Source organism: Buteo buteo, chromosome 9, assembly GCF_964188355.1.
Source record: "Buteo buteo chromosome 9, bButBut1.hap1.1, whole genome shotgun sequence".
NCBI lineage: Eukaryota > Metazoa > Chordata > Aves > Accipitriformes > Accipitridae > Buteo > Buteo buteo.
The window spans coordinates 45,214,967-45,236,569 of NC_134179.1; the positions used below are offsets into that span (position 1 = coordinate 45,214,967).

Sequence of the window (21,603 nt, forward strand, 5' to 3'; positions counted from 1 at the left end):
CCCGGAGCAGCATCCCCGTCCCCATCCCCCTTCCCCTGCACCGGTGACGGGGCTCGTTGTCCGCCTTCCCCCCCCCCCAATCCAGGCGACCCCCCAGCGAAGCCTCCGCACCCCACCCCCAGTAGAACCCCGGGACGGGGGAGCACCGGGAGGGGGGGTGGGGGGCTCCGGGAGCGCGCGCGGGCGGCGGGAGCGCGCGCGGGGGGGGGGTGTGTGTTGCGGCGGGCGGCGCGCCCTCGCCCGGGGCCGGGTCCGGGTCCGGGAGCGCGGCGCGGCCCCGCGAGGCGGAGCCCGGGAGCGGCGGGAGGCGGCGGCTCCGCACCGCAAACTTTCCCGGAGCGGCCCGGGGAGGAGGGGGGGGGGGCCATGGGCCGCGGCCCGCGTTGAGCACCATGATCCCCGCCGGAGGCTGCCTCGGCGCCGGGCTGCTGCTCGCCGTCCTCTGCCCCGCCGCCGCCGCCGAAGGTGGGTCCCACCGGGACAGCGCGGGGGGTGGGGTGGGGGGCACACACACGTACCCACTCACGACACCGGGGAACGGGAGGACACCGGGAATCGGGAGGACACCCGGCCGCGGGAGCGTCCCCTCGGCGGCGGGACTTTGTGCAAAGTTTTGCACCGGAGCGACCGGCACCGGGGAGGGGGGACACGGGACGCCGAGGGGGGAACCGGGGCGGGGGGGGGGGTGCGGATCGGGAGGTAGCTGCGGGGTGCGCGGGGGCTGCTCGGTTGAAAGGGACGGCACCGTCCCGTGTCGTCCCCCCCCCCGCCCCAGTTCTCCCCGCCGCGGGCAGCGCGTCCCCGGCGGCCCCACGCCGCCATCGCCCGCAGGGGCTGGGGGGCCGGACGGGGCTGGACTGGGAGGCGCTGGGCCGGACGGGGCTGCCCTGCCCGCTGTGCCCCGGCCCCCCCCCCGAACGGGACGAGCCTCGGGTCCGCTGCCCCGGGAGGAGTTTGGGGGACACCCCCCCACACACACCCCCCCCCGGCTGCGGGTGCTCCCAAGGGCTCCGGTAACGTCTGGGGAAACGGGAACGGGGGGACCCCAACTTCTCGGGGTTCCTTTCCCCGGAACCACGGGAAGGTTTTGGGGTGCAGGGCAGGGAGCCGTGGGGTGCTGGGGCAGGCGCGGTGCCCGACGGAGCGGGTAGGTGGGTGGGTGGGTGGGTGGGTGAGTGGGTGCGTCCCCGTCGCTCCCATCCACATTCTCGACGTGCCGCACCCTGCCCAGCCCGGGAGAGCGGCCGGGGAGGGAGCGGGAGCAGCCTGGACGGGAGCCCTGCCTGTCCCGAGGCCTCGGCCGGGCACAAGGGAACGGGGCTGGCAGGGGACGAGGGACAGCGAGGGGACGGGGCTGGTGACCCCAAAGTTGGCATCAGCAGCCCCAAAAAATGACCGGTGGGATTTGACCCCACTGCCTGCTCCGGGCCTGCCCGCTGCCTCCATGCCAGCCCAGTTTTGGGGGGGTAGGTCCAGCACTGGTGGAGTTTTGGGAAGCAAATGCCTGGCGGGGCTGAGCCGGTGCAGGGTCGTGGGGCAGGGACGTGGGGACTCGCCGGGGGGGTCTCCGCTCCCGGCACCCCACGGCTCGCCCCGCTCAGAGGGTCTGTGCCGGGGGGAGCTCCCGGCTCCAGACTGGGGACACGCTGGTGTGCCCCCTCAGCCCCAACCCTGTCCCTGGGGTCGGATCCGTGTGCTGGCTGGGAGGTGTTGACCGGCAGCCCCAGCTCAAGGAGCACCGGACCTGGGGCAGCCCCAGGGGCACGTGGCCGACGGGCTTTGCCGGACACCTCGGCGGCTGCCTGCGGGCAGACGGGGCGATCCGTGGCGGCGCTACCCACCAGAGCGAGCCAGGCAGGATGGATCATTGACCGCCCTTCCCGGTGCCCGGCCAGGGACCCGGAGGAGCAGACAGGGCCGAAGCCCACGGGACGGAGCCGGGATCCCACCAGGATCTGGCCCCGCCGCCGCTCGCCCGTCCCGCCTGCCCTTCGCCCTGGGAAAGCTCTCGGCATCTTCTGCCCGCGCCGCGGGGCAGGTGGAAGGCAGACCTTGAGCTTTGGCCGCCTGCCGCAACAGCGCGGTTTCCTCCCGGGGGTACGGGGGGGACCCTCCGCTGCCCAGCCGAGGCCACCGCGGTGGGGTGAGAGCTGAACCCCGAATTCGGAGAGCTTCTTCCTCCTTGGCTTTGCTTGTGGGGGGGGGGTTCTCCCTGGCTCAGCGGCCCTGGAACAGGCAGAGGAGGTGGCTGCCAGCCTGGTCCCCCCGCCATGAGGCTGTGCAGGCAGCTGCCGGCACCGGGGGCTGTCACTCAGCCGCGGCACGGCCGGCAGCCCCCTCCAGCCGGAGACCGGGACGCCAAACCCCTGCCCTGGGCAGAGAGCAGGGCACGGCTGCCTGATCCCCGTCTGCCTCGGTGTCCCCCTGCCCCATGCCCGGGGAGGGGACGGTGGTGGCTCAGTGCCGGGGTCGGGGTCAGTTTCAGAGCCGGATTGGGGTCTTGCGTGTCGGGGATGGGGGTCACCCCGGCGTGGTGGCGGGGTGCCGGGGGCTGCGGGCGCGCCGGGGCTGGGCCGTGCCCGCCAGCCCTGCGTCACCGCTGCTCCCCAAACACGCCCGACCTGAAAAGGCGGTTCCTGCTGGGAGCGGGCGGCCGGGGGCCCCGTGCCACCCGCGGCCGTGACTCACCAGCCCGGCCCAGGGCGGGCTCCTGCACCCCCCCACCTCCCCTTACCCTGCATCCCCCCCACCCGACCCGATGCCCCGGGGATGGTCTCCCGGCCAGCAGCAGCCCCCGCCGTGGGATGGGGCCGGCCAGGCTCCGGCAGCAGCCGTCACCGCTGCTCAACAATCGGGTCTTGTCTTGGCGTGGCCCCCCCGCCTCGCCGGCGTGGGCAGAGCATTCCTGCCCGCAGCCCCCCGCTCCGGCCCCCCGGCACGGCCGGTTCTTATGGGTCCCAGCCTGGCACCCCCCCCGCAGCAGCACCCGACGCCCACCGCGGGCACGGGGCGACGTCGTCCCTCGGCCGTCCCTCGTGCCGGGGCCTGGTGCCAAAGCGGGAGCCGCTTCGCCGCGTGCCGGGGTGGGAGCCGGGGGAGCGGCGATCCAGGAAGCCCATCGGAAGCTGTTGGAAGCAGCCCCGGAGATAAACGGCCGCCGCCGGATCCCGCAGCGTTTCCTGCGGAGGCCGGTGCCGCCGCCGGCTCGGTTTCCCCGCGGGGGCGAGGATGGGCCAGGCGAAGGGGAACCCGCTGAGCTCCCGCTCCCGTCCCCGCAGTCTGCACGGGCACCGACATGAAGCTGCTGCGTCCCTCCAGCCCCGAAAGCCACTACGAGACCCTGCGGCACCTCTACCAGGGCTGCCAGGTGGTGCAGGGCAACCTGGAGCTCACCTACCTGCCCCCCGACGCCGACACCACCTTCCTCAAGGTGCGCAGGGTGGGGGACGCCCCGGGGTGGTGGCGGGGGTCCGGCCGACCCATCACACCCCCCCCCCCCCATCCCTCCCCATCCCCAGGATATCAAGGAGGTGCAGGGCTACGTGCTGATCGCGGAGAACCAAGTGAGCCGGCTGGAGCTGCAGAGCCTGCGCATCATCCGGGGGACGCAGCTCTTCCAGGAGCGTTACGCCCTGGCCGTGGTGGGCAACGCCGGCCCCGCCGGCACGCCGGGGCTACGCCAGCTCGGCATGCGGCATCTCACAGGTCGGGGATCCCTTCCCCGGGGCGCTCGGGGCTGCGGGTTGCTGCTGCCGGGGCTGGGAGCTGACGGGTCTTGCCTGGGGTGGGCGCACGGGGCTGCTGGTCCTGCCTGGGGCTGCCAGTCCCCGGTATAGCCCCTGCCCTGGGGCTGGGTGGTCCCCATGGGGTGGCAGGTCCCCCATCCAGGGTTGGGTGTCCCCATGGGGCTCCAGGTCCTTGCCCAGGGCTGGGAGTCCCCATGGGGCTGCAGGACGACCCCCCCCCCCCGCTCCATCCCCATGCTGATATGCCCCCCAATGCTGTCCCTGCACAGAGATCCTGAAGGGGGGGGTGCGCATCGAGAGGAACCCCCAGCTCTGCTTCCAGGAGACCATCCTGTGGTCCGACATCTTCCACCGGCACAACGAGCTCCGCGGAGAGACCCGGGTGGAGAGCACCCGCAACCGCAGCTGTGAGCACTGGCACCCCAGCGGGGCAGGGGGTCTTTTACTGAGGGAGGGGGTCCGGGGGTTGCCATTACCCCATGGCATTTGCCTGCTCACCGCTCCCCCCCCGCCCCGGCACAGGTCCCGACTGCCGGGCGTTGTGTGCCGAGGGGCGCTGCTGGGGCGAGGGGCCGCAGGACTGCCAGACGCGTGAGTACGGGGCCCGCAGCCAGTTCTGCCCCCCCAGGGACCCCCAAAGCCCCTGCTCTGTGGGGTCCTTCAAAATCCCTGGGACACCCCCCCCCCCCTTTTGCATGTCTCTGCCCCATTGACCCCTACTTGCCACCTAAATCCTGGCCCCAGCGACTCCCTGGACCTTCCACTTGCCCCCCCCCCAACTCCCCATGAGCCCCCCAGAATCCCTGCTCTGGAGACCCCCACCCATCCCCCCAAATCCCCGTCCCATTGACCCCTACTTGGCACCCAAATGCCTGCCCCAGCGACCCCCAAAATCTCCCCCCAGGGCCTCTGCTTACACCCCCAAATCCCTGCCCTGGGGGTCCCCACTTTCCCCTCCCCATCCCTGCCCCACTGTCCCCGCCTGGCACCCGAATCCCCACCACAGGGACACCCCCCCCCCCCGCCCCAGCTCCCTGCCCTGGGAACCCACCTACCCCCCCCAGCTCCTCATCTTGGGGACCCCCACATCCCCTGGAGGGGGGGGAAGCCGCTGTCGGGGTCCCCGTTCCCCACCGTGTTCCTCTTTCCCCCCCCCCCCCGCCAGTAACCAACAGCATCTGCCACGGCTGCCCCCGCTGCAAGGGCACGAAGCCGACGGACTGCTGCCACGAGCAGTGTGCCGCCGGCTGCACCGGCCCCAAGCACTCCGACTGCCTGGTGCGTACCGGGGATGGGGGGCACCGGGGATGGGGGGGGGATCCCGGGGGGTGTACGGGATGCCGGAGTCTCACGCCAGCTGTTGTCCCCCCCCTCAAGGCGTGCTTGAACTTCAACCGGAGCGGGATCTGCGAGCTGCACTGTCCCCCCCTCGTCATCTACAACTCCGACACCTTCGAGTCGGTGCCCAACCGCGACGGGCGCTACACCTTCGGTGCCAGCTGCGTCAGCCAGTGTCCCTGTGAGTGCCGTGCCGGCTCTGGGTGGCGTGGGGGGGGGTGTCCGGTGCCGAACCGCCGTGGCCTTGACCTCCCCCTCTGCCCCCCTCCCCCAGATAACTACCTCGCAACGGAGGTGGGGTCCTGCACCCTCGTGTGCCCCCAGAACAGCCAGGAGGTCACAGTCAACAACGTCCAGAAATGCGAGAAGTGCAGCAAACCCTGCCCGGAGGGTGAGCAGCCCCCCCGGCACCTAAGGAGGTGGTGGTTCTGGGGACCCCAAGGGGGTGTGGGGGGTTCTGGCTATGCCCTGGGTGGGGGGGTGAGCCTCCATGGCCGGTGGGGCAGGAGCAGTGAGTGTTTTGGGGGAGTGGGGGTCCCGGCGGAGCACCCCAGCCCTGCTGTGCCCCCCCCTGCAGTGTGCTACGGGCTGGGAGTGGATTTCCTCAAGGGCGTCCGCGCCGTGAATGCCTCCAACATCCAGCACTTCGCCGGCTGCACCAAGATCTTCGGCAGCCTGGCCTTCCTGCCCGAGACCTTCGCTGGGTAAGTTCCTTGTCCCCCCCCCCACGCCTGTGGGCAGCTGCCAGGACACCCCCCGCAACCTCCCTCCCATCCCTGGCAGGGACCCCAGCACCAACACGCCGCCCCTGGACCCCAAACTGCTGCGGATCTTCGAGAGCCTGGAAGAGCTGACGGGTGAGCGCGGAGGGAGCCAGGGGCTGGGGGCTTTGGATGCGGGGGGGGGACACACACGGGGTGGTGACGCTCGGCTCCCTACAGGCTTCCTCTACATCGCCGCCTGGCCGCCCGATTTGCAGGACCTGGGTGTCTTCCAAAACCTGCGGGTCATCCGGGGCCGCGTGCTGCACAAGTGAGCGGGGACGCGGGGTGGGGGGACACGGGGGGGGGGGTGGTGGCGGTGGTCCGCACGCGTTCACCCGGCGGTGTCTCGGCAGCGGCGCCTACTCGCTGACGCTGCGGGACCTGGCGGTGCGGGCGCTGGGGCTCCGTGCCCTGCAGGAGATCAGCAGCGGGATGGTGCTCGTCCACCACAACCCCCAGCTCTGCTTCCTCCAGAAGGTGCCGTGGGGCAGCATCTTCCGTAACCCCCGCCAGCGCCTCTTCCAGACCCACAACAAGCCCCCCGAACAGTGCGGTAAGCAGCACCCATGGGGGATGGGGTTAGGAGGGGGGAACCGGCGGGCACCCCCCCCCCACCGTCGCTCACGGTGTTCCCCTGCAGAGAGCGAGGGGCTGGTCTGCTTCCACCTCTGCGCCCACGGGCACTGCTGGGGTCCCGGTCCGACCCAGTGCGTCGCCTGCGAGCGGTTCCTGCGCGGCCAGGAGTGCGTCGCCTCCTGCAACCTCCTGGACGGGTGAGTGGTGAGCACCGGGGACGGCGGGCAGAGCCCCCCCCCCCACCCGCTGCAGGGGATCCGGGACCCCATCGCTGCACCCACCCCACGGTCCCTTCGCCCTGCAGAGCCGTCCGGGAACACGCCAACGGGACGCGGTGCCTGCCCTGTCACCCCGAGTGCCAACCCCAGAACGGCACCGAGACCTGCTTCGGATCGGTGAGGATGGGGAGGGATGTGGGGGGGTGGCCCTGGACCCCTGGGTCCCTTACAACCCCCCCCCCCCACCTCTCCCCGCAGGAGGCAGACCAGTGCGTGGCTTGCGCCCACTACAAGGACGCGCAGCAGTGCGTGCGGCGCTGCCCCAGCGGGGTGAAGGCGGACGCCTCCTTCGTGCCCGTCTGGAAGTACCCGGACGAAGACGGCGTCTGCCAGCTCTGCCCCACCAACTGCACCCACTCGTGAGTCTTGGGGGGGGTTGGGGGGGTCCGGCCGGCCATGGGCAGGGGGTCGCGGGGGGGCTGCTGAGAGGGGGGCTGCTGCTGCACACTCTGTCCCCAGGTGCACGATCCGGGATGAGGACGGCTGTCCCGTGGACCAGAAGCCAAGGTACGAGCGCGGGTGCCCGGTGCCACCCTGATTCCCACCCCTCTGGGTGCTGGGGGGCTCCTCCAGCCGGGACCCCCACCCCGGTCACGTCCTATCTCGCAGCCAGGTGACGTCCATCATCGCCGGCGTGGTGGGGGCTCTGCTGGTTGTCGTCCTCCTGCTCATCACCGTCGTCTGCGTCAAGCGCCGGCGGCAGCAGGAGCGGAAGCACACCATGCGGCGCCTGCTGCAGGAGACCGAGGTGGGAACGCCGGGACTCGCGGCTCTTCCAGAGGGGGATGGACCCCCAGTGCCGGGGGGGGTGCCAGGAGCCCAGCCCCGGCCCCCCCCTCACCCGTCCGTGCCCCGCAGCTGGTGGAGCCGTTGACGCCCAGCGGGGCCCTCCCCAACCAGGCTCAGATGCGGATCCTGAAGGAGACGGAGCTCAAAAAAGTGAAAGTCTTAGGCTCCGGCGCTTTCGGCACCGTCTACAAGGTGAGGGGTCGGGGGGGTGCCGCCGCCAGCGGGTTGGGACCTTCCCCTCTCCGCACCCCTTCACCCATGTTCCCCCTCCCTCAGGGCATCTGGATCCCCGACGGGGAGAGCGTGAAGATCCCAGTGGCCATCAAGGTCTTGCGAGAGAACACGTCGCCCAAAGCCAACAAGGAGATCCTGGACGTGAGTGTGCCAGCGGTGCCGGTGGGTGAGCGGTGCCGGCGGTAGCCCCCATCCAGCCTGACCGCCCCCCCCCCCCCAATCCTGCCCGCAGGAGGCTTACGTGATGGCAGGGGTGGGCAGCCCCTACGTGTCCCGGCTGCTGGGCATCTGCCTGACCTCCACGGTGCAGCTGGTGACACAGCTGATGCCCTACGGCTGCCTCCTGGACTACGTGCGGGAGAACAAGGACCGCATCGGCTCCCAGGACCTGCTCAACTGGTGTGTGCAGATCGCCAAGGTAGGACGGGGGGGGGGTCCAGGGGGACCTGGGTGGGTGGGTGTCACGGTGGGAGGGGGGGGACGCAGCCAGCCTGACACATGCCACCCGCAGGGGATGAGTTACTTGGAGGAGGTGCGGCTGGTGCACCGGGACCTGGCCGCTCGCAATGTCCTCGTCAAGAGCCCCAACCACGTCAAGATCACCGACTTCGGGCTGGCCCGGCTGCTCGACATCGATGAGACCGAGTACCACGCTGACGGCGGCAAGGTGGGGCTTGCGGATGCAGGGACAGAGTGATGGGGACCATGATGCTCCCCCTCAGGGACAAGCAGACCACCCCCCACCGGCCAAATCCTGCTCACTTCTCTGTCCTCCCTGTCCCAGGTCCCCATCAAGTGGATGGCGCTGGAGTCCATCCTCCGCCGGCGCTTCACGCACCAGAGCGATGTCTGGAGCTACGGTACGTCGGGGCGGCCCCGTCCCTGGGCTGGGGACCGTGGGGGGTGCGCAGTGGGGCCCGGGGCATCACTCACCCCTGTCCCTGTCCCCGTCCCCCCCCAGGTGTCACCGTGTGGGAGCTGATGACCTTCGGGGCAAAACCCTACGACGGGATCCCTGCCCGGGAGATCCCCGACCTGCTGGAGAAGGGCGAGAGGCTGCCGCAGCCGCCCATCTGCACCATTGACGTCTACATGATCATGGTGAAATGTACGGGGAGGGGGACAAGGACACGGCACGGGGACAGGGTGCCACGGTAGCACCTCATTCCCGGCCCTTACGGTGCCCGGCTCTGCCCCAGGCTGGATGATCGACTCCGAGTGCCGGCCCAAGTTTCGGGAGCTGGTCACCGAGTTCTCCCGCATGGCCCGGGACCCCCAGCGCTTTGTGGTCATCCAGGTACGCAGGTCCCCGGGGGTCCTGTCACCCTGCCGGCACCTCGGTGCAAGCACTGACCGCTGCCCTCGCCCCCAGAACGACATGGTCGGGCTGCCCGGCTCCATCGACAGCACCTTCTACCGGGCCCTGCTCGAGGAGGAGGACATGGATGACCTGGTTGACGCCGAGGAGTACCTGGTCCCTCACCAGGGCTTCTTCAGCGCCGAGACCTCCACCACCTACCGCAGCCGCATCTCCTCCACGCGGGTAGGTGGGATGGGGAAAGGGGGGGGCCCCCCTTTCCTGGCAGAGGTGGGGGGTGACCCAGTGCTGGGGCAGCCCAGGGCAAGGCTGCAGCCGTGTCTGTGCTGGGGAGATGTGGGGTGCAAAGCCCCCCACGCACTGCCTTGAGACCCCATCTGTGGGCACCAGGACAGCGTCCTCGGTGTGGGCTGCGAGTGCCCGACTCTGTGCCTTCTCCCGCACCCAGAGCACGGCGGAGACCCCGGCCGACGTGGAGGAGGGCGAGGGCTTGGCCGCCTTCCCCTTCCCCCCCCAGGGCCTGGCAGAGGGTCCGGAGAGCCCCGTGCCGGAGGTGCCAGAGGGGGACGGCGGGGTCAAGGCGGCCCTGCAGAGCCCGTCGGTGCGGGAGCCCAGCACCCTGCCGCGGTACAGCGAGGATCCCACCGGGCTGACGGCTGAGGAGAGCGAGGGCCTGGACCCCGAGGGCTTCACCACCCCGGCCCCCCGCACCGCCATGCCAGGTAGGGAGGGGATGGGGGTCCCTGCAGGTGCGGGGGGGGGGGCTGCCTGCCCACCCCATCACCCAGCCCAGCCGCGGTGTTCCCTAACTCATCCCTCGACCCTGCAGAGTACGTGAATCAGGCCGGGGAGCGGCGGTCCCCACCCCGGCATCCCCGTGCACCCCCATCCCCGCCAGACAAGCCCAAAGGGCACCAGGGTAAGAACGGGCTCATCAAGGAAGCCAAGCACCCTTTCCCGGGACCCTTCGGCCATGCTGTGGAGAACCCCGAGTACCTGGCACCCCCTGGCCCGCCTGCCCCTGGCCCCTTCAGCCAGGCCTTCGACAACCCCTACTACTGGAACCAGGACCCCCCCAAGACCGGTGGTCCTGAGGGCGGCCCCGGCACGACGTCCACAGCCGAGAATCCCGAGTACCTCGGCCTGGCCGGACCTGACGACGCGGCCGCGTAGGGCCGAGCCGTGGAGAGACCCCCCCCTACGCACACCGACTCTGCCGAGGCAGGTTGGGGAGGGACAGCATGCGGTGAGCCGCGGACGCAGGGCCGGCGGCTGTCCCCTCTGCCCCGGGGGGCATCCATGCTAATGCCGTGGGGTGACACCAGCCACAGAGACCTGGGAGAGCTCAGGATGCTGTAGGACAGCGCGGCAGCAAGTGTGGGGACAGAGAGAGGTCACCCTTCGTGCCAGGTGCTGCTCTGGGCCCCCCACCAGAGCTGGGCATCGGCGAGGGTGAGCCGCAAGCTGCGCTGAGCTGGACGGTGCTCAGATTGCGACCAGGAGCAGCCCACGGAGCTCAGCCCCAGCACGGCCCGGAGAAGGACAGCCCGCCACCATCACCCCAAAGGCTCCTCCACCACCAACCGCCTCTCCAGGGTTGTCCCGGTCCGGCTCATCCCGTGAATGTCACCGCCACCACCGCCCTCCTCCCCCGGCGCCCCAGTTGCGTCGGGACACACGGACTTGCACTGAGAGCAGGTGGACGCTGGGCTTGCGTCCTGGCTCCTCCTGGATTCTTTTGAAGCCGACTGTATCGCACCGAGATGTATATTTGATAATTGTACATTGTTTTTTTTTTTTTTCTACTCCTCTTGTCTGTGTGATTCCCCCTTCCCCAGTGCTGGCACAGCTCCCGGGGACCATCGTGTCCCTTCCCTCCTGGCCTCAGCTGCCACCACCTGAGGAGACAGTGAAGGGCAGGACCTGCTTACCTAGAGGGTAAAAGTCCTGATCCTGCCTGGCTGCCGACCAAGGACAGGGCAGGCAGGAGACGGGACCTGATCCAACCCCACTTTTGCGCCTCGGTGCCCGTGTCCCACCCCTGCAGTCGAGGGACACAAGAGGGGCCGTGTTCTCCTCTGTTCTTTATTCAGCACTGGGCTGTTGGGTTTATACACAGTATAGAATAAATAGGGGACCCCTCCGCCAGCTCAGCCACCCTGTGGCGAAGGGCAGAGTCATTACAAGTGGAAAGCGAGAGCCAACAGCCTGAGAACGGGGAGGTGGGGGAAGCTCACGGCCATTAAATAAACCTCTTGGCCGTGGGGACGGAGCCAAGCCGGGGTTCCCATGCCCAGCTGGGGCAGCCGGTCCCTGCTGCCCTTGCACTGGTTTAAACAGTGACAGGAGAGACTTTAATCATTAACAAATCACGCTAAAGTTTACAGCGAGTGTTTTTTTTCTCTGCATTAACCTGCTGGGAGGTCTGGAGCTGCAAAGTTCCCTTCAATGCACGACCTGGCTCCCCCAAGGGCTGGGCAGAGCGTTCATGGGGGGCCCCCAAATCCCCAGCGGCTGAGGGAGAGGAGAACCCCCCTGCACTGCTGGGCATGGGGGGAGGCAAATGCAGAGGAAGGGGGAAGGCAAAGGCAGGCAGGGGAGCCACGCCAGGCCGCAGCTACACCCCACAGCAGGTCAGGCACAGGACCCAAAGAGATGGGCCAGAACTGCCCCCCCCAGCACAGCCAGCTCAGTGACACCAGTACCACAGCTCTGCCCATCCCAGCTCTCGCCCCCAGTGCTGCAGTGGTGGCGTTCCCTAGGAGGCTCCTTACGCTCTCGCATTCCTTCGACATGCCCAGTCTCCCCCGCCATCCCCAGTCATACAGGAAGCTAACGAAGGCAGTGAGGAGCGAAGCGGGGGGACGCCGAGGGCACTGGGAGATCCCAGCTGGGTGCAGGGCTACAGGATGACGCAGGGGGGGCGGCTGTTGGTGATCTTCTCCAGCGGTTCCCCATTCCTCGCTCTGCGAATCGCTTCGATCAGCTGAGGAGACAGAGGGGAGGGGGGTCACGCTCCAGGCCACCCTCGCCACAAGGTGCACACTGGGGGACACACGCAATGGTTGGGAGCACTCGGACACAACACATGCAGGTCAGGCAGTGCCATGGGCCCAAATCACGGTCATGCTGAAGGAGCTCCAGGAACCTTCCCCCCTCTACCCACAAGAGCAGTGGCTCAGGCTCGCACTGTACCACAGTGGGACCTGAAGTGGGTCCCGGCAGGAAGGGGAACAACGCCCGATGGGATTGGGAGGCTTCGCCGGAGCTTGGGCAGAGCTGGCGGTTGATGAAATGGAGATGTCGAGGGAAAAAGCGGTCACACGGGAGCTTGCTGCAAAAACAAACCTCCCCGCGGCCACCAGCCTGGCTGACGCAAGGACCCTGTGGCGCTGGGTACTTACGTCCTTCTCGTAGGGAAAACCTCCATTCTCCAGCTTGGAAAAGACCAGCTGCCCGTTGATCTCTATCTCGAAGGCACCTTAAAAGCACACAGGACCAAGCTGTAAGCCATGCTCCTGCCCCGTGCAGTGCCATCAACCCCCATGTCCATCCTGCAGCTGATCCTGCCACACTAAACCCTGGCGCAAGCATCCAGGAGGCAGAAACAACACGGTGGTACCCCCAGACCCACCGGACCGTACCCCCGGTGACAGGACCGGGCTGGCAGAGCACACAGTGCACCCCTGGAGAGCTCAGGGGGCTCCTGCCCTGCTCCTGGCAGACCCCCAGGCTCCAGAGTCTCTGCACCCAACAAGACCCCGGTGAGGGGTAGCCCCTGTGATATGCAGCACTCACACAACTGGGGCACAAGCCCCCCAGCCTCACCACAAAGTTTAAACCAGCTCAGCCCCTCTGCCCTCCCCAAAGACAGGGCTGACACCCAGCACTGCAGTGGGGGCAGGCTGGGGTCACCCCAACCGCAGCGTACCCCAGGAGTGACTCCTGCATGGCGCCAGCTGCCACAGGCCCTTACCTGTGCCCCCCAGCCTGGACTCGATCTCAATGTCGGGGTACTCCTCCTTCACGGCGCTTGCCAGCTCCTGGTATGTGGGCTCAAAGCCGCAGGGCTCGCTGGGTTTGGGGAGAAGCAGGTGAGAGCTGAGTCCGCGGCATGGGGAGCCCCTGACAACACCCCTCGCCCAGACACTCCCTGTCCAACCCTACCCCAAACTAAAGGACCCCCCCAAGCATCTTCCTCCCCCGCTACCGCCTGCACCCCCACATCCTCCACAACAGCCCCCTGCGCCTCCAAAACCCCTCCTACCTCGCTGCACTCCCTCCCTCCTCCCCACAAGCCCCCCAGCTCCTACACTACCCAGCTCCCTACACCCCTCAGCCCCCCCCATATCCCATTCCCCTACGGCCCACCGAATCCTGTCCACTCCAATTCCCCCCCCCCCACCCCGCCCCGCAGAGCTCCCCCATCAGCCCCCCCTCAACCTCCAGGCCCACACATGCCCCGTCCCCCAGTTCCTGCCCTCAGCACCCCAATATCCCCGTCTCTCCCACCCCACCGTCCCCTCCGGGTCCCTCACACCCCCGAAGGCCCCTCGTCGTCGTCCCCCCGGCTCTTCGCCCCCGGCACCGCCGCCGCGACCCCGAGGGAAGGAGCCCGGGCCCGGCGTTGACGCTCACCAATACTCCACCACGATGCGGACCCGCCGCTCGGCCTCAGCCTCAGCCCCGGCCGCCGCCACCGCCGTCTCCTCCTCGGCCCCGCCGCTCATTGCCCCCGGTCCCGCCGCTCAGCCCGCCGCTTCCGGGTGCTACCACGTGACGCGGCGTTTCCGGCCGCTCCCCCTCGTCTGCTCCGGGCGGGTCGCGTTGCGCCACCTGCTGGCGGGAGGAACGCGCAGCGCCCGCCGGGTCCCCGCGGGGCCGCACCGACCCCCGCGGGAGCTCCGCAGTCCCGTGGGGATCCCCGCAGACCCAGGGGACCCCCACCTCCCCTCATGGCAGCCACGCTGACCCCCCGCAACATCCCCGTGGGAGTCCTATAGGGCCTCGGCGCCCCCCCCCCCCCCCCCGACCCCAGGGGTCACCCACGGACACATAGAGCCCCCGCGGGGAGCCCCTGACGCCCCCGTGGGGACACCTCTGGGGACTCTGTGGGGCACAAGCACCCCATGAGGACACGCACGTCCCCTGTGAGGACACCCACAGGGGACCCCACCCTCTGTTTCCACGGGACCCCCCCAGCTCCCCAAAGGGACCCCCACACGTCCCACTGGTCCCACCCCATAGCCCACCCCCCCAGTGGGGTCCCCAGAGCCCTCCATACCCCAGGGGACCCTGCCATCTGCATGAGACCCCCCATGAGACACCCCCCCCGGGGTCCCCACCTGCCCCAGTCCCTGGGCTGACGCCGTGGGACCCCCCACCCCACGGAGACCCGTGGGGCCCTTCCAGCCCCCGCCCCGGGTGGGGTCCCAGGGGAGCACCGACCCAAACCCCCCAGCCTGGGGCTGGGGACCCCCGGGGGGGGCCAGGCTGGGCCATGCCGGACTTACACCCCCAGGACAGCCACGGTCCCAGTGGGGCTGCAGGATGCCTGGACCCCCCCCAGGTCTGCCCCCCCCGCCTGGCTCTGGGGTCACCCCGGTGCATTGTGGGAAACTCCCCATCACCACTGCAGGGTCCTGGGAGGCAGCTTTGGGGTGGGGGGGGCTTGGAACCCCCCCCCCCGTGCTGGCATGGGGCCAGGCTGGATGCCCCATCCCAAGGCTGGGGGTTCGGGGGGGTGGGCACCCTTGGGTGGCAGAGGGGGGGGGGGGCTGGGTGCCGGGCAGCCGGCCTGGGGCAGCATGATGTCAGGCGGGGGCGGGAGCTGGCGCAGGTAGATAAAGCCGGGGAGAACAGGAATCCCCGGTCCGGCGGGAGGGTGGCGGGACACGGCGGGCGCCTGCAGGTAGGAACGGGGCCGGGGTGGGGGTCCCCCGCACCGTGGGGCCGCTGGCCATCCCGGGATGTAGGCCCTCATCCCGCCGGCATGACCCTGGCCCCCCGCTGCGCCCCCGCCTCTTCCCTCCCACCTTCCTCCCGGCTCTTCCTCCTCCTCTGCCGCCCCGGCTCGGCCTCGCCGCCGCCGTCGCCCCGCAGCCTCCACAACCCCGGTCCTGCCGCCCCCGTCGCCCGGGGAGCCTTGTCCCACCATCTCGGTACCCACCGGCACCCCTGCCCACAACTGGTGGCCCTGGGACCCCATCCCATAGCCCTGGTAGCCCTGGGAACCTGCCCTGTAGCCCTGGTGGTCCTGGGACCCCATCCCATAGCCCTGGTAGCCCTGGGAACCTGCCCTGTAGCCCTGGTGGTCCTGGGACCCCATCCCATAGCCCTGGTAGCCCTGGGAACCTGCCCTGTAGCCCTGGTGGTCCTGGGACCCCATCCCATAGCCCTGGTAGCCCTGGGAACCTGCCCTGTAGCCCTGGTGGTCCTGGGACCCCATCCCATAGCCCTGGTAGCCCTGGGAACCTGCCCTGTAGCCCTGGTGGCCCTGGGACCCCATCCCATAGCCCTGTAGCCCTGGGACCACTGCCCCACAGCTCTGGTGGCCCTGGGACCCCATCTAATAGCCCTGGTAACCCTGGGAACCTGCCCTGTAGCCCTAGTGGCCCTGGCACCCCATCCCATAGCCCTGGTGGCCCCTGTTCCCCTGCCCTATAGCCCTGGTAGCCCTGGGACCCTGTCTAATAGCCCTGGTGGCTCCGGTCCCCCTGCCCTGTAGCCCTGGTGGCCCTGGGACCCTATCCCATAATCCTGGTGGCTCTGGCATCCTTCCCGTAACCCCGGTGGCTCTGGTCTCCCTGCCCTATAGCCCTGGTTGCCCTGGGACCCCATCCCATAGCCTCAACAACCTCCAGTCCCCCTCCCCACAGTCCTGCTGGCCCCGGGACCCCATCCCTTAGTATTGGTGGCCCTGGGACCCCATCCCTTGATGTTGGTGGCCCTGGGACCCTGTCCCCTAAACCTGGTGGCCCTGGACCCGTACTCCGTAAACATGGTGGCCCTGGGACCCAGCCCTATAGTTCTGACACCCTCCAGTCGCCTCCCACCCCATAACCCTGGTGGCCCTGGTCCCCTTGCCCCATAGCCCCAAGGCCCCGGTCCTCCTGTTTGTCCCAGACCCCAGGGACACCCTGTGTCCCCCCACCATCATCACCGCCCCATCAGAGCCCCGTCACGGCCACCAGGACAGGGCCGGCACCGGGGTGACCTGAGGCCACGGTGATGGGCTGGCGGGTTGGCATCGGGGCTGTGCCACCGTCCCAGGGCCCCGTGGGGTCCCTATCTGTCACATCTCCCGTCAGCCCCTCCGGTGTCTCCTGCATGGCTTGGGATGTCCCTGCACCGTGTCCCACCGTGGCCAGCATCACCCTACGTGACCTCTGGCTGTCCCCCATGTCCCCAGGCTCACCCCGGGGGGCCTGGCCAGGCAGGGAGACCCCGACCCGGCCCCTCCGGCACGGCCAGGGCAGGGGAGCGGGGATGGAGCGGAGGGTCCGTACCGGTGGGACGGCCGGGGCAGGGATGGGGACGTGGCAGGGACAAGGATGGAACGATGGGATGGGGATGATGGTGGCAGCCGCGTGATGGCATCGGTCCTGCCCGGCCATGGACTTGGACCCCGAGCTGGCCGGGAGGCGGGGGACGGGGATGGGGACAGGGACGGGCAGCGGGTGAATGATTAACCCGGCCCCGTGCGGCATTCCGGGAACGGCGGGACCTGGTGCGTGCACGCCCGTGGCCACCGAGCGCTGCCGGCACGGCCGCGGGCGCCGCGCGTGTGTTACGTGTGCCGCGTGCCGGACGGCCCCACGCCGCCGTGGCCGGGCTGTTCCTGCCCCTGCCTGGCCCAGGCGACCGGTGGCGGGGCCGGCCGTGCCGAGCCGTGCCGTGCCGTGGCAGGGCTGGCCCACGGCCGTGCGCATCCCGCAGCCCCGTTCCGAATCGTTTTGGGGCCGAAACCGGAGCGCTGGCCGGCGTCCACGCGTCCCCCCGAGCGCTGCAGCACCGCGTGGGCGCCGGCACCGACGGCCGGGCGGAGGCGAGGGGTGACGCCGCGGTGTGGGGGGCCGCGCCGGCAGGCGGGCTCGGGGCAGTTCCCACGGCGGGCGAGGGTGCCGGCTCCCTCGCCCCCGGCCTGCCAGCGCGGCCGCCCCGGCCCGGATGCCAGCGCGGTGAGGTGGAGCTGGGAGCGGCCGCCAGAACTGGTTTGGCCGGACCCGAGGAGGTGTCTGGGCTGGGCCGCCGCCACGCTCCGCTTCCTGCTCCCGCCGGCGCCACGCTCGCCCGCCGCGGCTCAGCCCGGCAAAGTTCAGCCCGGCTCACTTTGGCCCAGTTTGGCTCAGCCCGACTCAGCTCCGCCGGCCCCAGTCCGGCTCAGCCGGTACCTCCCAGTGCCACCGGGCTCTCAGCGGGGACGTGGGGGCACCGGCGAGGGTCCCCTGTGGGACGCGGAGGCGCTGGGTGGGGGGATTCTCGGTTGTCTCGTAGGGGGTTGCGCTCGCTGCCAGGCTCACGCTCCTGTCCTCCGGCTTCGGCATTGCGACGGGGCCGGATGGACGGGGACGCCCCAACCCTTGGCAGCCGCGTGGGGCTTGGCCGGACCCCCGTGGGGCGCGGGGGGCTGGGGGCAGGCGGGGCGGTGCTGAGTCACGCCGCCGCGCGCTGACTCACCGCTTGTCTGGGCGCCGGCAAAAACATCACCCGGGAGGGTGCCAAGGGTGGGCAGCCCCTGGCAGCGCCGCGGCACCGGCTGCCCGCGCCGGTGCGGCAGCGGCGGCCGGCGGCGCGCGGCCCACGTGGAGTCCGGCACGGCGTCCGGTGGGGGCTGCCCGCGCGTGACTTCGGCCCCCCCGGCCCTGCTGTCCCGGGGACGAGGCACAGGAGCCTCGTGCGGTGCGGGACCCGCTCTCTCCCCCCTCCCCAGATAATGCCATGGACGGGGGGGCTCAGCAGAGCAGCCTCCGGGAGCCTCCTGGGCCGGGCAACGCGGAGCAGGAGGGGGTCCCCGGCGAGTGGGACGGGGGCGAGGGACCCCCCGAGGTCAAGCGCTCCCAGCCCCTCTTCATCCACGGCAGCAGGTGGGTGGTGGGGGAGCCGGACGCCGAGGCTCTCCCACGGAGGTCGGGGGGCTTTTCCAGCGGATCGAGGGGCGACACAGGCGTGGGGATGGGGGCACGGGACCTGGCGCTGGGGGGGTCCGAGGGAGCTCAGCCCCTCTCTGCCCGCAGCCGGCAGCCGCCGGAGGAGGAGCCGCGCGCCTCGTCGCTGCCCAGCATCCCCAACCCCTTCCCCGAGCTCTGCAGCCCCTCCAACTCGCCCATCCTCAGCAGCCCGGCCCTGGGGCAGGGCCCCCCCCGCGAAGGCGTCTCCCATGTGAGTCAGGGGGCTGGGGATGGGGATGGGGGGGGGGGTGTGCTCGGACCCTGGGGACGCGGGATCCCTTCCCGCCGGGTGCCCTGACGCCCGCCCCGGCACGTGCCGGCAGGTGGTGAAGGTGTTCGGCGAGGACGGCGCGTGCCGCTCGCTGGAGGCGTCGGCGGGGACCACGGCGCGGCAGCTCTGCGAGACGCTGGTGCGGAGGACGCGGGCGCTGCAGGACCACAGCTGGGCCCTGGTCGAGCAACACCAGCACCTGGCCCTGGGTGAGACGCCGGCGCGGCGCGGCGCGGCGCGGTGGCGTGGCATGGCACTGCCCCCCCCCCCCCCACCGGCTGCCCCGCTGAGCCCCGTCCCCCCCCGCAGAGCGGTGCCTGGAGGACCACGAGTCGGTGGTGGAGGTGCAGAGCTCCTGGCCCCCGGGCGCCGACAGCCGCTTCGTCTTCCGCAAGAACTTCGCCAAGTACGAACTCTTCAAGAGCAACGCGGTACGTGGCCGCCGGAGCAAAGCCCGCGGGGACGCGGGTGTCCCACGGGAACCTGGGTGCTCCACAGGGACCCGTACGCCCCACGGAGACCCTGAGCACCCCGTGGGTCTCCCCTGACCCCCCTGTCCCCCCAGCAGTCCCTCTTCCCCGAGGTGATGGTGTCCAGCTGCCTGGAGGCGAATAAGAACATGGCACACTCCGAGCTCATCCAGGTATGGGGCCACCGTGCCAGGCTGTGCCATGGGGACCCTTTCTGTGCCGTGGGGACCCCATTGTGCCATGGGGACCCTTTCTGTGCCATGGGGACCGTTCTGTGCCGTGGGGACCCCGCTGTGCCGTGGGGACCCCACCGTGCCCCTCAGCCCCCATCTCCCCCCAGAATTTCCTCAACTCCGGGAGCTGCCCGGAGGTCCAGGGCTTCCTGCAGCTGCGGGAAGCCGGGCGCAAGGTCTGGAAACGTTTCTACTTCTCCCTGCGCCGTTCGGGGCTCTACTACTCCACCAAGGGCACCTCCAAGGTGAGGGCGCAGGCGGGAGCGCGGCCGGGGGGGTGCGGCGGGGCCGGCCCTGACTCCCCCCCCCCACCCCAGGACCCCCGGCACCTCCAGTACTTCGCTGACCTCACCGAGTCCAACATCTACTACGTGACGCAGGGCAAGAAGCACTACGGGACGCCCACCGAGTTCGGCTTCTGCATCAAGGTGGGGATGTCCCTGCTTGGCTGGGGGCCGGGGGTCCCGGTCCTTCCCTGTGCCTTCCCCTGCCAAGGGATCTCTGCCCCCCCAAAAGCCAGCCGGGGCTGCCCCATGACGGCTCCGGTCTCTCCCCACAGCCCTACAAGGTGCGGAGCGGCGTGAAGGGCCTGAAGCTGCTCTGCAGCGAGGACGAGCAGAGCCGGAGCTGCTGGATGGCGGCTTTCCGCCTCTTCAAGGTGAGTTACCAGCCCCGTGCCAGGGCGATGCTGGGGGGATGCTGGGGGGATGCTCACATCCCTGTGCTGGGGGATGCTGGAGGGATGTCCCCATCCCTGTGCTAGAAAAGATGCAGGATGGGCATCCCCATCCCCATCCCCATGCGGGGTAGATGTAGATGTCCCCATCCCCACACTGGGTGGATGCGGAGGTCCTCGTCCCCACACCAAGTGGGTGCTCCCCCACCCCACTGCGGGGTGGAGGCCCCATTGGACCCTCCCCATCTCACGGGGCTGTTCCCCCCAGTACGGCATGCAGCTCTACCGCAACTACCAGCAAGCGCAGGCACGGCTCAACCAGCCCCCCTGGATCGGCCCCACGCCCCTGGTGAGTGCCACCCCCCCTGCAGCCCCCATCCCGTGGGGAGCCCCCCGGTCACCCCCTGCTCCCCCGTAGCGAAGCGTCTCGGACAACGCGCTGGTGGCCATGGACTTCTCGGGGTGCACGGGCCGGGTGATCGAGAACCCCAGTGAGGTGCTGACGGTGGCCCTGGAGGAGGCACAGGCCTGGAGGGTGAGTTGGGGTGCAGAGGGGGGTGTCGTCGTCCCCCCGAGCCCACCCTAACACCCGCTCCTTGCTTTGCACGGCCAGAAGAAGACAACGCACCGGTACAGCCTGCCGGCAGCCTGCCAGAGCTCCCCGCTCAGCGCCGGTGAGCAGCGCCCAGCCGCAGGGTCCCATCCAGCAGAGCTGGGTTGTGCTGAGGGAGGGGGGTCCTTGCCCCAGGTAGGGGTTCCCCCAAAGCCTGACACCCATCTCCCCGCAGCCATCCATCGCACCCAGCCCTGGTTCCATGGGCGCATCTCCCGGGAGGACACCCAGCAGCTCATCGGCCGTCAGGGCTTGGTGGACGGGTATGGGACCCCGGGGGGGTTGGGGTCCCTGGGGCTCCTGGGGGGGGGACGGGACATGGGACCCCTGGGGGGTACGTGACCCCAGGGATTATAGGGCCCTGAGGCTCATGGGGTGATGCAGGACGCTTGCGGGGATGGGGGGAAACTTGCTGGGGGGGGCATGGGATCCCAGGGGGGGTTGGGACCCCCAAGGGCTTGCAGGGGATCTGCAGCCCCCAGGGGTTCGAGGAGGGAGGGACAGGCCCCCGGGGCTCCCAGAGGGATACAGGGGTCCCAGGGGGTACAGGACCCCAGGGCTTTTGGGGGGGGAGGGTACCTGGGACCCCAGGGGTGACACAGCGGGGGCAGAGGGGGCCAGCAGTGACACCCCCCCCCCTCTGGGACTCGCAGCGTCTTCCTGGTGCGGGAGAGCCAGCGCAACCCCAAGGGCTTCGTCCTGTCCCTGTGCCACCTGCAGAGAGTCAAACACTATCTCATCCTGCCGGTGAGTGCCGGCGGCAGGGGGCCCGAAGGGGCCGGGGGCTGCCGGGGTGTGCCGGGGCTTTGGGGTGCTGACCCGTGTCCCCCCGTCCCGGCAGAGCGAGGAGGAGGGACGGCTCTACTTCACCATGGACGATGGGCAGACCCGCTTCGCCGACCTCATCCAGCTCGTGGAGTTTCACCAGATCAACCGCGGCATCCTGCCCTGCAAGCTGCGGCACTACTGCACCTGCGTGGCCCTCTGAGCCCGGCACCGCCAGCACCGCGCGGCATGGCCGGCACGGCACGGCTCGGTACAGCCCGGCACCACCAGCACGCCACGGCTCGGCGTAGCCTGGCGCCGCCGATATGGCGCAGCTTGGCGCAGCCCGGCACCACTGGCAC

The 21,603-nt window shown here is 70.2% G+C and overlaps 3 protein-coding genes across 4 annotated transcripts; 2 read left to right on the plus strand and 1 right to left on the minus strand.

The window, feature by feature from the left end:
* Positions 1-289: 289 nt before the first annotated feature.
* ERBB2 (erb-b2 receptor tyrosine kinase 2) lies at positions 290-10,848 on the plus strand. 2 transcript variants are annotated; one of them, XM_075036491.1, is made up of 27 exons: positions 290-465; positions 3,279-3,430; positions 3,519-3,705; positions 4,016-4,153; positions 4,269-4,337; positions 4,912-5,024; positions 5,124-5,265; positions 5,359-5,475; positions 5,662-5,788; positions 5,868-5,941; positions 6,026-6,116; positions 6,202-6,401; positions 6,489-6,621; positions 6,729-6,819; positions 6,901-7,061; positions 7,162-7,209; positions 7,312-7,450; positions 7,561-7,683; positions 7,768-7,866; positions 7,958-8,143; positions 8,237-8,392; positions 8,510-8,585; positions 8,687-8,833; positions 8,925-9,022; positions 9,098-9,268; positions 9,492-9,765; positions 9,873-10,848. In XM_075036491.1, the coding sequence occupies exons 1-27, from the start codon at positions 393-395 to the stop codon at positions 10,214-10,216; spliced, it is 3,729 nt and encodes a 1,242-aa protein (XP_074892592.1). In that variant the 5' UTR covers positions 290-392; the 3' UTR covers positions 10,217-10,848. The 2 variants fall into 2 exon arrangements, with proteins under 2 accessions (XP_074892592.1, XP_074892591.1); XM_075036490.1 differs by having other exon boundaries at positions 6,729-7,061.
* Positions 10,849-11,112: 264 nt separating this feature from the next.
* Positions 11,113-13,813, minus strand: MIEN1 (migration and invasion enhancer 1). The gene is made up of 4 exons (XM_075036501.1): positions 13,682-13,813; positions 13,020-13,117; positions 12,448-12,524; positions 11,113-12,029 (listed from the first exon to the last, which is right to left on the minus strand). Exons 1-4 carry the CDS (start codon positions 13,771-13,773, stop codon positions 11,946-11,948), a joined length of 351 nt encoding a protein of 116 aa, XP_074892602.1. The 5' UTR covers positions 13,774-13,813; the 3' UTR covers positions 11,113-11,945.
* A 4,170-nt stretch (positions 13,814-17,983) lies between these two features.
* On the plus strand, positions 17,984-21,527 carry GRB7 (growth factor receptor bound protein 7). Its single transcript, XM_075036492.1, has 14 exons — positions 17,984-18,129; positions 18,280-18,424; positions 18,537-18,693; positions 18,794-18,915; positions 19,050-19,127; positions 19,295-19,432; positions 19,505-19,615; positions 19,747-19,845; positions 20,132-20,212; positions 20,282-20,398; positions 20,477-20,537; positions 20,652-20,739; positions 21,130-21,223; positions 21,318-21,527. The coding sequence occupies exons 1-14, from the start codon at positions 17,984-17,986 to the stop codon at positions 21,462-21,464; spliced, it is 1,584 nt and encodes a 527-aa protein (XP_074892593.1). The 3' UTR covers positions 21,465-21,527.
* Positions 21,528-21,603: the final 76 nt, after the last annotated feature.

Bases quoted from the DNA above. Each gene is read 5' to 3' on its own strand.
- MIEN1 (XM_075036501.1), bottom strand. From the start codon at position 13,773: ATGAGCGGCGGGGCCGAGGAGGAGACGGCGGTGGCGGCGGCCGGGGCT. The intron at 12,525-13,019 runs GTAAGGGCCTGT...TGTGCTTTTAAG, and splicing joins GTCCAGGCTGGGGGGCACAG to GTGCCTTCGAGATAGAGATC. The intron at 12,030-12,447 runs GTAAGTACCCAG...CTGTCTCCTCAG, and splicing joins GTTTTCCCTACGAGAAGGAC to CTGATCGAAGCGATTCGCAG.
- ERBB2 (XM_075036490.1), top strand. From the start codon at position 393: ATGATCCCCGCCGGAGGCTGCCTCGGCGCCGGGCTGCTGCTCGCCGTC. The intron at 7,684-7,767 runs GTGAGGGGTCGG...CCCCTCCCTCAG, and splicing joins CTTTCGGCACCGTCTACAAG to GGCATCTGGATCCCCGACGG. The intron at 9,023-9,097 runs GTACGCAGGTCC...CCTCGCCCCCAG, and splicing joins AGCGCTTTGTGGTCATCCAG to AACGACATGGTCGGGCTGCC.
- GRB7 (XM_075036492.1), top strand. From the start codon at position 17,984: ATGGACGGGGGGGCTCAGCAGAGCAGCCTCCGGGAGCCTCCTGGGCCG. The intron at 19,616-19,746 runs GTGGGGATGTCC...CTCTCCCCACAG, and splicing joins AGTTCGGCTTCTGCATCAAG to CCCTACAAGGTGCGGAGCGG. The intron at 20,213-20,281 runs GTGAGTGCCACC...GCTCCCCCGTAG, and splicing joins GGATCGGCCCCACGCCCCTG to CGAAGCGTCTCGGACAACGC.